Genomic DNA, 14,623 nt, shown 5'->3' with positions numbered 1-14,623 from the left:
CCTTTTTTTTTGTAAAATCGGAGGAATATCAATAGAATATAAAGTAAGATGTGGAGTCCCACAGGGGTCCCCCATGGGACCACTATTATTTGCAATAAATATAAAAGACCTATGCTTAGAACTTGGTGGGCTGTATATTATTGTCGGAAGGGCCTAAAAACAAAGCGACCCTAATCAAGATTTATTGCTTTTTTCCGGATGATACACGTCTTACGATGGCAGCAAGATCAGAAAGTGAATTATTAACTATGAGAAAAGGCAGTATGTCAAGGATAGAAAAGTGGATGAGGGTTAATCACCTAAAGATGAATTATAAGAGAATTTATTAGGTATTTTTGGAGGTCGCCCGTTTATTATCCTTGGTTAAAGAAATTAAATGTCGGATCTTACCGTATTGCGCGTGTACTGTCTGTGAAATATCTTGGAGCAATAGTAGATGAGACTCTTAGTTTTTCCAAATACATACAATGTATATCATTTAAAATTGCTCGGTATGTAGGTATTCTGAAGAAGTTGAAAGATTTTTTCCCAGTTAATATACTTAAATTGATATATTTTTCTATTTTCCACCCTTATTTGATTTATTGTTGTTCGGTGTGAGCATCTACTTTTTGAACACACTTGAAGTCATTACGTGCTCTCCAAAATTCGGCGATTCGGGTTCTTGTTAATTGGGATAATCGTATATCAGTTAGAGATAGTTAAAAAAAAATTAAAAATTTACCAGTTTCAGGTCTTTTTAATTTTTATAAGGTCCAATTTATGTTTGATGTATTGCATAAAAATGGACCTGAATGTTTTGTTTGTGTGTTTGAGAGAGATGAGCCTGAATATGAGAAAAGGAATTCATCATAATAAACAACAAAGAGAGATAAAACTCTACAAAAAGAAAACTTCAAACGAGACGACGGCCAGTAGAGAGGAAAGACTAAAACAACGCGGATATTTCGCCTGTATCCAAACAAGGCGTCCTCAGCCAAAGGACGCCTTGCATAAAAATGGACCTGAATGTTTTGTTTGTGTGTTTGAGAGAGATGCCTTGTTTGGATATCCGCGTTGTTTTAGTGTTTCCTCTCTACTGGCCGTCGTCTCGTTTGAAGTTTTCTTTTTGTAGAGTTTTGTCTCTCTTTGTTGTTTATTGTCATGTCTGGCCAGTTCGGCTTAAGAACTTTCAAGGAATTCATCAGCGATAAGAAACCCATTAAAAGGTCTACGAGGTCTGCATTTTCGATTCGCCATGTTCTTCCTTCTATATGGGAGTCCCTCCCTTATGATATAGTTCAAAATACCTTATGATATAGTTCAAGAGACTGATAGGCTGACTTTTCATGGGTTGCTTAGGGACCATTGTTTTGGTATTTATGATTTTTTTTTCTCTTTTTATGTATAGATAAAGTAGGGAAATAGTACATAATAGTGCTGTTATATTAGGTTATTGCTTATGTAGTTTCGAGGATAGACGCACAAGCCACAAGGCTTTTTGGCAAATTTTTCTTTTTTTTGTATTATTTTTGTGTTTTTTCAATGAATTCTCTCTCTTTCTCTAAAAAAAAATTAATCTAAATAATAAATTGAAAAATAGAAACAAATAAATTATTAACAAATTGAAAATAATTGGTTTAAGAAATGAAATTTCGCTAGAATTCGAACTTCAAATTTTATGGAAGACAAAGGAGAGGGGAGCTAATTCACATTTTACCCCGGGTGTAAGAGAGGCCATGACCACTACTGTATACAGTATTCTTAAATTTAACTTCCCGCCCTTGTCAAGAAAAATTCTTCGTAATCTCCCTTTTAGAAAAAATGAAAAATAAGGGCATCTCACCAAGAGTGGACCAACAAAATATAAGATGGCTCCCTAGTTGAATTCTCATGTCCAAACCGGCGTTGCCAAGCATCTTTTTGCGGGATTCGCCAAAACCCTCTACTTGAAGTGATGGTTGAGTAATGAAGGTTACATTTAAACATAAATACAGATTCCATAGCTGAAATAAATATGTTAGCGTTATTGTCAGCTGTAAACTAAAAAGCACCCACTTGAAACTGTTCCAGTTTAGCATCGCGGTGCGGTTTAGTTCAGATTCTATATCTAGTCTGATGAATATAACTAGCATACAATTATCATAATCAAAACCCCTGGATTGTGAAATGCTGAACTCGTATAGAACATGGAAATATGTATGCCTAATCTATAACTGAAATTTTGTATACCGTCTAGATTTCTAAAAGACAATTCCGAAGTGATTAAAAATCCAAAATTCCGTTCGCTGTGTTTTTTTATACTACTAATTTTGAGGCATCTTTCTGAAATTTTATTGCATTCAAAGCATGGTTTTCAGGAATCCTTCGGATTCCCATTAAACCTGGTTACTCCTACTCTTGGTAAGATTAAGTGTCTTATTTGAACTTTTTGCCAATTGACATCTGCTGTGACATCTTTGGAGTAAAAGCCAAAACCCTACTTGATCTTCTACTCGGTTACTTATCCTCATTAAAAACATAGCTCTGTGCGCAATGAAGCCTAAATTTTTGTAATTACTATATGTATTAGAAGAAGAGGAAATTAAGAGCTAATATTCCTTTGATGCATTATTGGGACCCAGAACCGATCTAAGCAAGAAGGGTTCCCTACATAAGTGAGGTCATGATATAGGGGGAAATGTTGTTGGATCTCAGCAGAAATAAGTAGAAACTAGAATTAAAAGTTCACGTTGTGTCTTTCATACCTCTAATCAAAGCTTTCTTCAAGAAGAGAAAGCCTAAATCCTTTCCACGTGATGTATCCCACAAGTGTCATCTGATTTCAAGCAAAATCAGATGGAAGCGACTTCCGTCGCAATTTTACCTTTTGGGATCCATGTCCAATTAAACTGTGGCGGAGGAAAGGGCGCTAGAATGAGAGGGTCCCTGAATTCATGTAAAGAGAATACAAAAAGGGACGTCTGACCGCAACCAAATTTGGTAGGGTCTATGACTTACTATCCAATATGAGCATTTCGAGTGTCTTACCAAAATCTGATCTCAGGGGGAGAAAAACTGGTATTTAAGTTCTTACCATTTAAAAATCAACCAGGTGAGAATTCCGAATGTTAACTAAACTTTTGCAGAAGAAAAGTTTGATTAGCTAGACTTTCCTTTTTAGGAAGAATCATGTCATCAGTCAAATTACTAGAGGAAGTGGCGGCATTCATTCAAGAAAACTTGGTCAACAGCTATCCTTGGGGTTTCATCTGTCTTGGGTAGATTGGACGTTCCGAGAGAAGGGCTTCATTATTGACATTCGCATCCATTAGAGGGACTTATTGAATATATTATGTAGAGATAAACGGTTTGGGTCTTAGTTCTACCTATAGTCTTTGAGTCTGATCTGATGGCTCGTATATCCTCTGCTGCTACAAGGGGCTACCATAGGAGCTTTCTTATCTAGCTTCATTTTTAGCTAGATACGTCTTCGCTTCAGTCAATCAATCGTTTCACGGAAAATCCATGACCGTAGGACTACCATGTAGAGTCATCACTCAGAAGACCAGGAAGGAAACTTTGCTAAAACTGAGACAAAAAAAAATATTCAATGTATCAACCTTATTGTTGAATATAAAACTGACTTTTGGAGCTATTTAAATCATTGCAATCATGAACCGAAACTTAAATAAGTTTTCCGTATCCATTGTCGCATGCGTTGCTCCATAACCGTTATCAATTTGTTGTAGGTAATACAATACTTCAGAATGGACTTCGAGGTCTAGTACACTTCACGATAGCCAGCGTATAATTCCGTTTTTACATAGTTGACATTTTAATTTAGCCCTAAGACAAATCTGACTAGGTATAACAGTGAGAATAATAAATCCCCTTCATAGCTTTCTTGTGAGAAGATTACTCTTCCAATTTTAGGGTTTTGTTCATTGCTTTTTATTTCCAAACCTTAGCTTTTCAATCCCTTGTTTTTGTTCGCTGTTGTTTTGTTTTTTCACATGCAGATCCTTTTGTTTCTGTTTAATCAGATTGAGTTTTTTTTAAAAATAGATTTTAGGTTTTTTTCGCGATTTTTTTTTCTGTTTCTCTCAGTTTTTGTACAATCTCTTATCCGGTTGTGTTATCTTTATACTGTTCTTTCACAAAGGACTGTGTAGTAAATATTTCCACTATTCCTAATCTATTCACTAGCTCTAAATATTCTTCTCTTTTGTTCCTTCTTGTTTCATTGCTGAAAGGTCCAATTAATAACTACATTAAAACCAGTAGAACCGTTTAAAAGGATAAAGACTCCACTGAAACACAGGGTGTTGAATCAAAGTTTCAGTTCCTGGGTCTTTTTTGCAGGGACAAGTAGCACGGCTATCACCCAGCCTTGCTACAGTGGGAATCGATACCTGGGCTAGGGTTGCCAACTGCGATGTCTAAAAGGAGTGAAGATCATGGCCAAAAAAGAGTGACATTGGTCAAAATACTGCAAGTCAAAAAATTTACTAATCCCCTCTTTCCCTCTGAGATAAAAAAGAGTGAATTTCAGGCAAAAAAAAGTGTATGTTGGCAACCCTGTTCCTTGGATTAAATGCTCTTTTGACGAATAGGCCAACTACTGAAGTTTAAAGAAAATGAAAACTGACAACCAAAAAGAGTGATTTTCATTCTTCTGCATCCACTCTGTGCTAAAATAGAGTACATTTCACACGAAAAGTGTACAACTTGGAAACTCTGACCTGGGTCCCGTATTGCCAAACAGAAAATATTTTCTCTTTCTATAATCTATAATTAGAATTATAATTAAGAATTATAATTAATTTCTATAATCAATAATATATAATTATCTATAAGAGAAAATACTTAAAAAGCAGATTCACAAGAGCATTAAAGTATAGAGGTAAGAGAGAAGTAAAGCGAAGCAGGATAAATTAGAATAAAAAAATGTAAAAATAAATTAATTGTACCCGAGGAGTTGACAACTTACTTGCGGTTCAAAGTAGCCAGCATCTAGAAAGGAGTCGATTAACGGTTTGCTGCACTCTTTAATTGCCCGAAGGAGCACAACATTAGCTGCCAGACGTATCACGAACCAGTCAGAGGGGAACACTTCCGGATTGATAATGATATGGTTAATTAATGTCAAAAATCGGAATAGAAAGCTCTTCAAAAGTCTTCGATCACCGAAGTCTTCCCAAAAACGGTCATAGTGGCATTCACTGAGCAGCTGAAGTAACCCAAGAAAGCAGGCTTCCAATGATCCCTGTGAAATTAAAGTCTGCAAATTATATGTTGATGCGTTTTGAGTGGTTTAATTAAAGTAACTGAGGAAACTTAACAGAACTGTTTTTTCTTTCCTTTATAATTAGGTTATAATTTTCTCCTTTTTGTTTGGGATGGGGGGCTGCAGTAATTTCAACAGAATTTTCGAATATTTTTACCCTTTTCGGGAAGCCAAAGGTAACTGAAAAATATATCAGGGTCTCGGGAAGGATTTTAGTAGTTCTCTGCATTTTCTTCTAATGTTTTTGCTAATTTTAGAATTTTTTAATTTGATACCTAAATATCTGATGATTTTGACGTATAATCTATATATATAAAAATAAGTTGTTTGTCTGTCGGTCCGCATATGACGTCTGAATTATTTCATCATATACCAATTCAAAAATGAATGTATTCAAGCCAAAGTAGCTGAGTTGGTAAAGCGTTATGTTCCAGGTTCTAGGTCCGAGAGGTTCCAGGTTCGAGCCTTGGCTTTAGCATTAATACAAAAGAAGAAAAAAAGCTAAAAAAGGTAAAAACTACAAAAAAACTAAAAAGAAATACTAAAAAACTAAAAAAGCTAAAAAACTAAAAAAACTAAAAAAAAGGTAAAAAACTAAAAAAGAAAAAAACTAAAAAAAAACTAAAAAAAAGGTAAAAACTATAAAAAACTAAAAAGAAAAAAAACTAAAAACTAATAAAAAAAACTAAAAAACTAAAAAAACTAGAAACTGAAAAAGGAAAAAAACTAAAAAAAGGAAAAAACTGAAAAATGAAGGAGAAAAAGAAAACTTAAAAAAATAAAAATACAAATAAGAAAACTAAAAAAGGTAATAAAAAAGGAAAAAACTACAAAAAAAACTAAAAAGAACATACTAAAAAAACTGAAAAAGCTAAAAAACTAAAAAAAAGGTAAAAAACTAAAAAAGAAAAAAACTAAAAAAACTAAAAAAAGGTAAAAACTATAAAAAAACTAAAAAGAAAAAAAAAGAAAAACTAATAAAAAAACTAAAAAACTGAAAAAGAAGAAAACTAAAAAAGGAAAAAAACTGAAAAATAAAGAAGAAAAAGAAAACTAAAAAAATAAAAATAAAAATAAAAAAACTAAAAAAGGTAATAAAAAAGGTAAAAACTACAAAAAAAAACTAAAAAGAAGATACTAAAAATACTAAAAAAGCTAAAAAACCAAATAAAAACTAAAACTCCGATCTAGATAAGATAAGACACTTCTAGAAAATGCTGCAAACAATCTTGACAGCTACGAAAAACTTTCAGTCTATAACATAAAGTTCATTATCCATACTTCAGAAAGCAATACATGTTTTTTGATGAGCTAAAAGCTGTTTAGCTGTTTTCACTCGGCCGACTTCGCCTGAAAAAGCCATGATGAAGACAAGGCTTTATAAATCACCTACAGACTGAGGTTTGTATATAAATAGTAATAGCTTACCACGTTGGGATCGAAACTGTCAATAGCACTTAATGTTGTCTGAACAAGAACATCTACAAGAGACACTGTAAGAACCTCCACATCATGATAGAAAATGTTGTCCACCTGAAAGAATTATATTTAAGGTAATCCTGAAACCAATAATATTAGGCCTAACAATAATAATAATAATTTTTACAGCGAACTCTATTACCAGGAGACGTCAAGAACAGGAGCTTATATCCCCTAAATGTTCCATATATGGGGCCTAAAAGGAAACAAAAATAATTTGTGCATTATTGTCTTTTTAATCTAGGGAATCCTTGTACAAAAGTCTCAATCGTCCAAATGACGAAATAAAATGTGTTTTCATTAACGCAATCGCAAGGCCAAAACATACCATTCCATCTGCTCGTTTTAATAATAATCAAAACTCTAAAAAAAAAAAAAAAGTTTTGACAACAATAGATGCATGTTTTTGAAAGTTCATGAAAGAAATTGTTTTTTATGATGATTCTAACCGTAAAAATTCATATAAAGTTTAATCCCATAAGTTTAATGCTAGGTATTAAAAGCTACCGGCCTGAGAGAATTTGCGTTATTTTTGACAAAAGGAGAAAACACCACCACGGGCTCAAGCGATCTTAAATAAAATTAAAAAATCAACTTGGGCACATCATACAACCCTATTACAGAGGTTCTAAGCTTCCATCTATAAAAATATAGAATTTTGTAAAATGTAGAATTTTTTTTTAAATTCGAAAAGGGAGACGACGGATGCGTTTTCATTTCTTCTTTTTATTCTTCTTTTTTTCACAGGGGTTATTCCATCGAGCCAATGATCGTAGAAACTCGTAAAGCGGCTCATTCGAACAGAAATTAAAGTTTCTAGTGCCCTTCAAAAGTATTCAAAAAGATTGTGCCACCGGAAAGTGACGTTTTCAGCCGTCTTGTGCAACCGAACTACATGTTTGACCCAAATAGGGTAAAGTTGCGATTAATAAAATATTTTGATGGCCAGTCAATTTAAAACTATTGAAAACTATTAAGGCGGCTCATTCGAACAGAAATTAAAGTTTCTAGTGCCCTTCAAAAGTATTCAAAAAGATTGTGCCACCGGAAAGTGACGTTTTCAGCCGTCTTGTGCAACCGAACTACATGTTTGACCCAAATAGGGTAAAGTTGCGATTAATAAAATATTTTGATGGCCAGTCAATTTAAAACTATTGAAAATCTATGTATTGAGCTTCCCAGTTTCATAGGCAGTCGGTATAAAATTGAAATCAAGACACTTATTTTAAAGCTTAACTTATCCAAGTTGATTCAATTGATGTTTGATAAAATCATGCAAAGTGATGTGTAATTTTGCATCAGCTATTAAAGAGGTGGTCTGTGGGTCATTTTGTAGGTGGAGGGAGGAGTCGGATGCCTCAAAAGTGTAATTTAGTATCCAATTCTTCTAAATTTCCTTGAGACTACAGGCTCCCATTGAGACTATGAGACTATTAGAGAGTCGGTGTGAGCGTCGTCAGAAAGTTTCCCAGGAGGGGGGGGGGGCAAGTTTTACCGGGAACTATTTTTATCCAAGTTTAAACGGGGTTTTATTTTATTTTTTGTATCTAAAACTATTATGTTTTAACAATCTTTGAGTAAGGAGCGACTCGTGATTATGATAACTCGAAGTATACAAAAAAGTTCCTTATGTTAAAATTAGTCAAATTTTTCCTCTATTAATCTAGAACGCTGCTAATCAACTTACAAGTATTCACATGTATGCAATTTAACTGCAAAGAGTAGGGGGTTTATTAGGGTGGTGATCCCCGTTATGTATTTGATGGGAATGGTTGCATGTTCCTCCGTCAAAACGTTACTCAGCGATTAGTAATCGTTACGACTCCTAAAATTCAGAGATGACTGTGAAGCAAAGAACTAAGAATCACCGTACAATATTAGAGGGGGTAACAGTACGTTCTCTATAGCTGTTTATTCATATATATTTATACAAACGCCCACTGCTGTTTTTTTTTTTTTTTCCTGACGATCACATGTAAAGTGAACGTCATCAGCAGAAATAACAGAGTATTTCTGCACGGTCACTGTACATGTGATCGAAATATCCTGTATATTTTGTGAATGTCATTATCATTGTGTAATAAAAGGATTTATCCCTATTCAAACTTTATTTTATCATCATGGAAAGGCAGTGTGATCTTCAAAATTACCTAGTTTTTTTCCTGCCCTTATTGATTACTCTGCTAGTAACTTGATGTATTTTTAGAAAGAAATAAAATCAAGCCAATTAAAAAAAAATATACTAGATTAATTCAATTTTTGCTCACAGTCGCATCCTCTGTGCACCCAGACTTTTGATCTTGGAAATTTAACTAGGTAGTAGAGCTGGAGAGATGACTTCATCATTAGAACTCTTACCAGTTTTGCTATAATTTATCAAATAACTGGTTCGAGTTCAGAATGTGCATTTTATAAGAGCGCTTAATCTGGCTTGAACAAAGCCTTAGAACATAAAATACTACTACTATTGCTAACAACTCGCTGCAGCACCAAGCCGTCAGAGCTCCAAGCCAAACAGCTATGCCCGTTCCTCTTTCATCCCAACTTTTACAATGCCTTCCCCTTCACACACTTTCAAGAAATTTTCAAGAAATTCGTTCCTCTTAAATAATTTGTTACAACATCCCCTCACTCTATTCGAGGATGACATGCTTTTCGTTTGGACCTAGACGGTTGGCTAACATGGACAATCTTCGGCAATCTGACATCCTTCAGATGCAATACGTGTCCTAGCCATCTCATCTTTTCTTGTAATATAGCCCCAGATAGCGGGATTGAACGACATTTTTCGTAGATCTTACTGCTTGAGACGCTGTGAGTCAGTCGGATACCCAGAACAATCCGTAGGCAATTTCTTTGGAAAACATTGAGGAAATCCTCCTACGTTTTTTGGAGTGCCCACGCTTCAGAGCAATACTTGACCACTGTCATCCCTGTAGCTTCCAATATTCTACGCTTGGTTCGCAGATTAGACGTTTCCCCGAAGGGTTTAGAAGCAGGAGTGTGGCATTACCAGAAAACTTAAAGGTTCTACAATCTAGCAATCGTAAAAGTAGCGTCGAAGTTCAACAAAACTCAAAGAAAACTATTTTAACTAGCCGAATAGGTAAGGAGTTTACAGAAACATAGGGAGGCGATTCAGACGTGGTGGTGATTCAGTATTTCTGGGGATTCAGGACTACTCTCCTAAATCATCCTATTTTTCTTACGGTTTCATTTTTAAAAGGAATGTAACTATTCCATGAAAGCCTCGTAAGGATGGATGAATAATAAGCTTCTGGTCTTCGGCTAATACACCCCCCCCCCAAAAAAAAATTATCCCAAAAAAAATTCTCCATGGAAAGTTCGCCCACGAAAAATTCCCCCAACATATAAAACTGAGCAGCCAAAGGCAAAATATTACAAATAAAAAGAATGTTCTAAAGAAGGGATTTTGTAATATTCCACCAATAATCCGCACATATAGGTAAAATATGTTCCATAAAATATCCTTTAGTTTTTTTCTTGGCCCTTTTTTGTGTTTTTTTCTTTTTTTTGGGGGGGGGGTTGGATCGTAAAAGAGGGTAAGATAAAGGTTTAAGGAAATATTTTGAAAACGTGAAATTAAAAGCGAACGTGATACGTTTTCCTTATGTTGGAAGTGCGCATAGATACAGACTAGGAGCAAGAAATAAAAGTAATTACCACCCGTGGACTTGGTCTAGGACCAACGTCTATAGTAGCCCTCCATGATGCCAGTTCAATCCTTGCAATAAAGAACTTGGCATAAATCCGGAGGTTCCTCCATCTGAAGTACTTTTAAGGGACATTTTTTTTTTAATTTAATTTAATAAATAATAAAATAGGGGCAAAATCCAAGTCAAAACCCAGCAAATTTAGAATGGAGAAAAAATCTCTTATTCGAAAAATACAAGTAAATTATTTTATTTAAACTTTATCTTATCCTTCTCTGATAATACAACCCCCAAATAAAACCCTAACCTCCAAAAGCACGAAAAAGTAATAAAAACGTGAAAACAAATGAAAATGCTACAGAATATTCTCCACCCTGTAGCCTATCCTACCTATATTTTAGGATATAGGTAAAATATTCCAAAATACCTTTTTTTCTTGATTCGATCCATTTGTGTTACTTTTTCTTTTGCCGCTCAATTTTACATGTAGGAAGAAGTATCCATGAGTAGTTGTCTGCGGGACGAGAATTTTCTCTGGGGGGAGGGCATTCCAAAGAGAATAGACCAAGGGGGGAATTACTGTAGAATATTATCCCCAGGGAGGAGATATTTTTAGGGAGCCTGCGGGAGGGGGTGGATTTTCCGGAGAAAATCAGCTGGACACTATAAATCCTCATTATTCTCCCGTCTTTACCATACGTGTGATTGTTAAAATCTTTGTACCTGAAATGGCGTTAAGTCGTTCTGGCTTATCTATAATTTATAGAAGGTGTAAATCACGGAATGTAGTTGAAAATTACGATATTTTTAAATAATATTTTATTTTTTAAAATTACAACAGCACTGTTTTTATTGTTATTACAAGGAGTTATGTCATTGCGTTTATTTTGTGTCTCAGGAGATGTTCGAGAAGTTGCATTGTATTTTGTTGTATTTCGTTAACCCGCATCCCCTTATTTTTTCATTCAGTGTTTTATGTAACTAAGTTTTAGTAAGTGTGGGCACGGACTCCTCGGAGAATAGTAGGCCACTAAAGCCATTTACGTATTGTATTTCCCTTGCTGTGACCTATATTAAGAGCTCTTCCTATCACAATTGTCACTACCGCAGTAGTAATTCACCCAGTAAAGGTTTTCAAACTCTAAGCTAAATCACAGTAATCGTGATCACTATTTGGTTGTTAATTATATCATTTTGGTCATATCGGCAGTCACTATTAATAGCCATTTTGTATCTCTTTTTACCTTTATGTTTTTATTCATACCGAGTTCCCTGGGAGTTTCCTACTCTCCGCCACCTGGCAAATATCTCGGACTGCCATTTGCAAAAACTAACGTTGCAGGCTGACTCCGTGCATTGGTCGTTCTGTCATCTCTTGCGCTCAGGGCACAATCATGATTAGTGCTCCCCTGCCACCGAAAATTTTCAGGTCAGATTTTTACTAAGTTTTCATTTAATAAAAAAATTCGAACATAAAATCTCAAAATAAGATTAAAATCTATTTAAATTCGGGGTTATCCACTTTAATTTTCAAGGAACGGTGATGAAGGATATGGGAAAAATAAAATTTTCGGATTGAGTTTGCTCGTACTTAGCACTAACTACCCTTTACTTTATTTTAATAAAAATAAATTTCAAAATAATCATAACCGTTACATTATTTAGTTGAAATTTTACGCCCCATGAAATTCCTCCACCCGGGGCACGTGACCCCTCCTGCTTCTAAAACTGGCTCTGCCTCCACACCATACCTGTTTGCATCAGGCGTGGCATACTTCTCGCTAGGTACGGCACACTTCTGCCAGAAGTGCTGCCCACCACTTCATGCACACGATTCTCAAACCCCTCAATTCCAATATTAAGCGAATAATGAAACTATTTTGTTTTTTTCCAATCACGAATCAGGGGAAATTGATCATGCATTTAAGGCGATCTTAATTCATAATATGGGAAAGCAATTTGAGGTGGAATAAATAGTTAAATGATCACTCGAAATGAAACTTATAAAAAGGCCCTGCATATTCACATTTCAGTTGTTCAACTTGACCTATCGATCAGCGATAGCAGGTGATTCATCATGAAGCAGGTAAAGAATACTAGCTAAATATGTTCAAAATTTCTTCCTTGCGGTTAAGTTAGTTTCTTTGAAATACAGGTAAGAAATAGGCTATGAAGTACAAATATTTATATATACATATATATATATATATATATATATATATATATATATATATATATATATATATATATATATATATATATATATATATATATATATATATATATATATATATATATATATATGTATATAAATATATATATACATATATATATATATATATATATATATATAAATATATATATATATATATATATATATATATATATATATATATATATATATATATATATATATATATATATATATATATATATATATGTATATAAATATATATATACATATATATATATATATATATATACTGGCACGTACGGAGGGGGGCCTTCAGGCCCAGCCCCCCCCCCCCCCCCGAAATTTTGTGAAATGTTTAATTTCACCATAGTTTCTTGGGATTTCTGGCAAAAGTAGGACATTTATTAAGAATCAAGATACATGTGTAAAACCTTTTTTGGGAGGTTTTACAGAATGCAATTATCCGCTCAAGTCAGAGCCCAATTATTAACCCATTTTCTGTCTAACTTTTTACCCTCTTTGAAGTAATTAGCAATTGTACTTGTTATTTGTTTTTTGTAAAGAAAGTTTGCTTTCCACAGAAAAATAGAATTATCCTTGATATTAGGGCGTTTATCCCCCCTTTTTTCTGTATTTCTGTATTTTCCTGTATTTTCCGTATCTGTATTTTCCGATATACTGTATTTTCCGATATACGGATCTGTATATCTTTATCTGTATCTGTTAGCCGATATCTTTATCTGTATTTTCCGATATACGTGCTTTTTGCATTACTAAATAAAAAAAGTGCTACTTTATATCTGCTGTTTCGAATGTTTGCCCCCCCCCCCCGAAAAAAATTCCTGCGCGTGTGCCTGTATATATATATATATATATATATATATATATATATATATATATATATATATATATATATATATATATATATATATATATAAATATATATATATATATATATATATATATACATATATATATATATATATATATATATATATATATATATATATATATATATATATACTAGCTGTTGGGGTGGCGCTTCGCGCCACCCCAACACCTAGTTGGTGGGGGCGCTTCGCGCCCCCCCCCAAGCCCCCCCCGCGCGCGTAAGTCGTTACGCGCCATAATAGTTACGCGCCATTGTAGTTGTGTCCCTATGTCCCACCTGTGAATATAGATATATATATATATATGGTTTTAACTACGTAAAAACTTGCGAATATACAACATTCTTTGCTGTCCCATTGTCTTTGCATATAAATAGATTGTCAGGTTATCCCCCTGTTTCCCCCGGTGTCCCCGTTGTAGTTGTGTCCCTGTGTCCCGGTCGTCATTTATATTCCCTGTGTCCCGGGTCCCGGTCATCATTTGTATCCCGGTGTCCCGGTCTGTATATACATTCGTTTTTTAGTTTTGTTTTTCTCCTTTATTTTTTTCCTTTTTTTTTTCTTTTTTAGCTTATTTAGATTTTTAGATTTTTTAGTTTTTTTTATTAGTTTTTAGTTTTTATTTCTTTTTAGTTTTTTTGTCCCGGTCGTCATTTATATCCCCCTGTTTCCCCCGGTGTCCCCGTTGTAGTTGTGTCCCTGTGTCCCGGTCGTTATTTATTTTTTTAGTTTTTTACCTTTTTTAGTTTTTTAGTTTTTTAGCTTTTTTATTTTTTTTATTAGTTTTTAGTTTTTTTGTAGTTTTTGCCTTTTTTTAGTTTTTTTAGTTTTTTAGCTTTTTTATTAGTTTTTAGTTTTTTTTGTAGTTTTTGCCTTTTTTTAGTTTTTTTAGTTTTTTAGCTTTTTTATTTTTTTTATTAGTTTTTAGTTTTTTTTTTGTAGTTTTTGCCTTTTTTTAGTTTTTTCAGTTTTTTTTTTTACTTATGTCCTGGTCGTCATTTATACTCCCTGTGTCCCGGTGCTTTGTTGATTGCTAATCGAACATTCCTTTTGTCCTGGTCGCTTTCTCTTTGAGTGTCGTCATTATTAGTTTTTTCCTTTTTTTTTTAGTTTTTTATTGGTTTTTTACCTTTATTTT

General features: G+C 33.8%; 1 protein-coding gene across 1 annotated transcript in view; it reads right to left on the bottom strand.

Moving 5' to 3' along the window:
• Positions 1–14,623, bottom strand: part of LOC136034245 (dedicator of cytokinesis protein 3-like) — a 248,524-nt gene that overhangs the window by 39,059 nt on the left and 194,842 nt on the right. The window contains exons 21-23 of the mRNA XM_065715385.1: positions 6,677–6,781; positions 4,952–5,227; positions 1,826–1,985 (exon numbers count right to left, since the gene is read on the bottom strand). Of these exons, the coding sequence (XP_065571457.1) occupies positions 1,826–1,985; positions 4,952–5,227; positions 6,677–6,781 (541 nt within the window). The remainder of the gene's footprint in view (positions 1–1,825; positions 1,986–4,951; positions 5,228–6,676; positions 6,782–14,623) is intronic.

The sequence above is a fragment of the Artemia franciscana genome, chromosome 13 (assembly GCF_032884065.1).
Source record: "Artemia franciscana chromosome 13, ASM3288406v1, whole genome shotgun sequence".
Lineage (NCBI taxonomy): Eukaryota > Metazoa > Arthropoda > Branchiopoda > Anostraca > Artemiidae > Artemia > Artemia franciscana.
The sequence above is the reverse complement of the archived record's forward strand: the minus strand, read 5'-3'. Positions and strand labels throughout refer to the sequence as shown.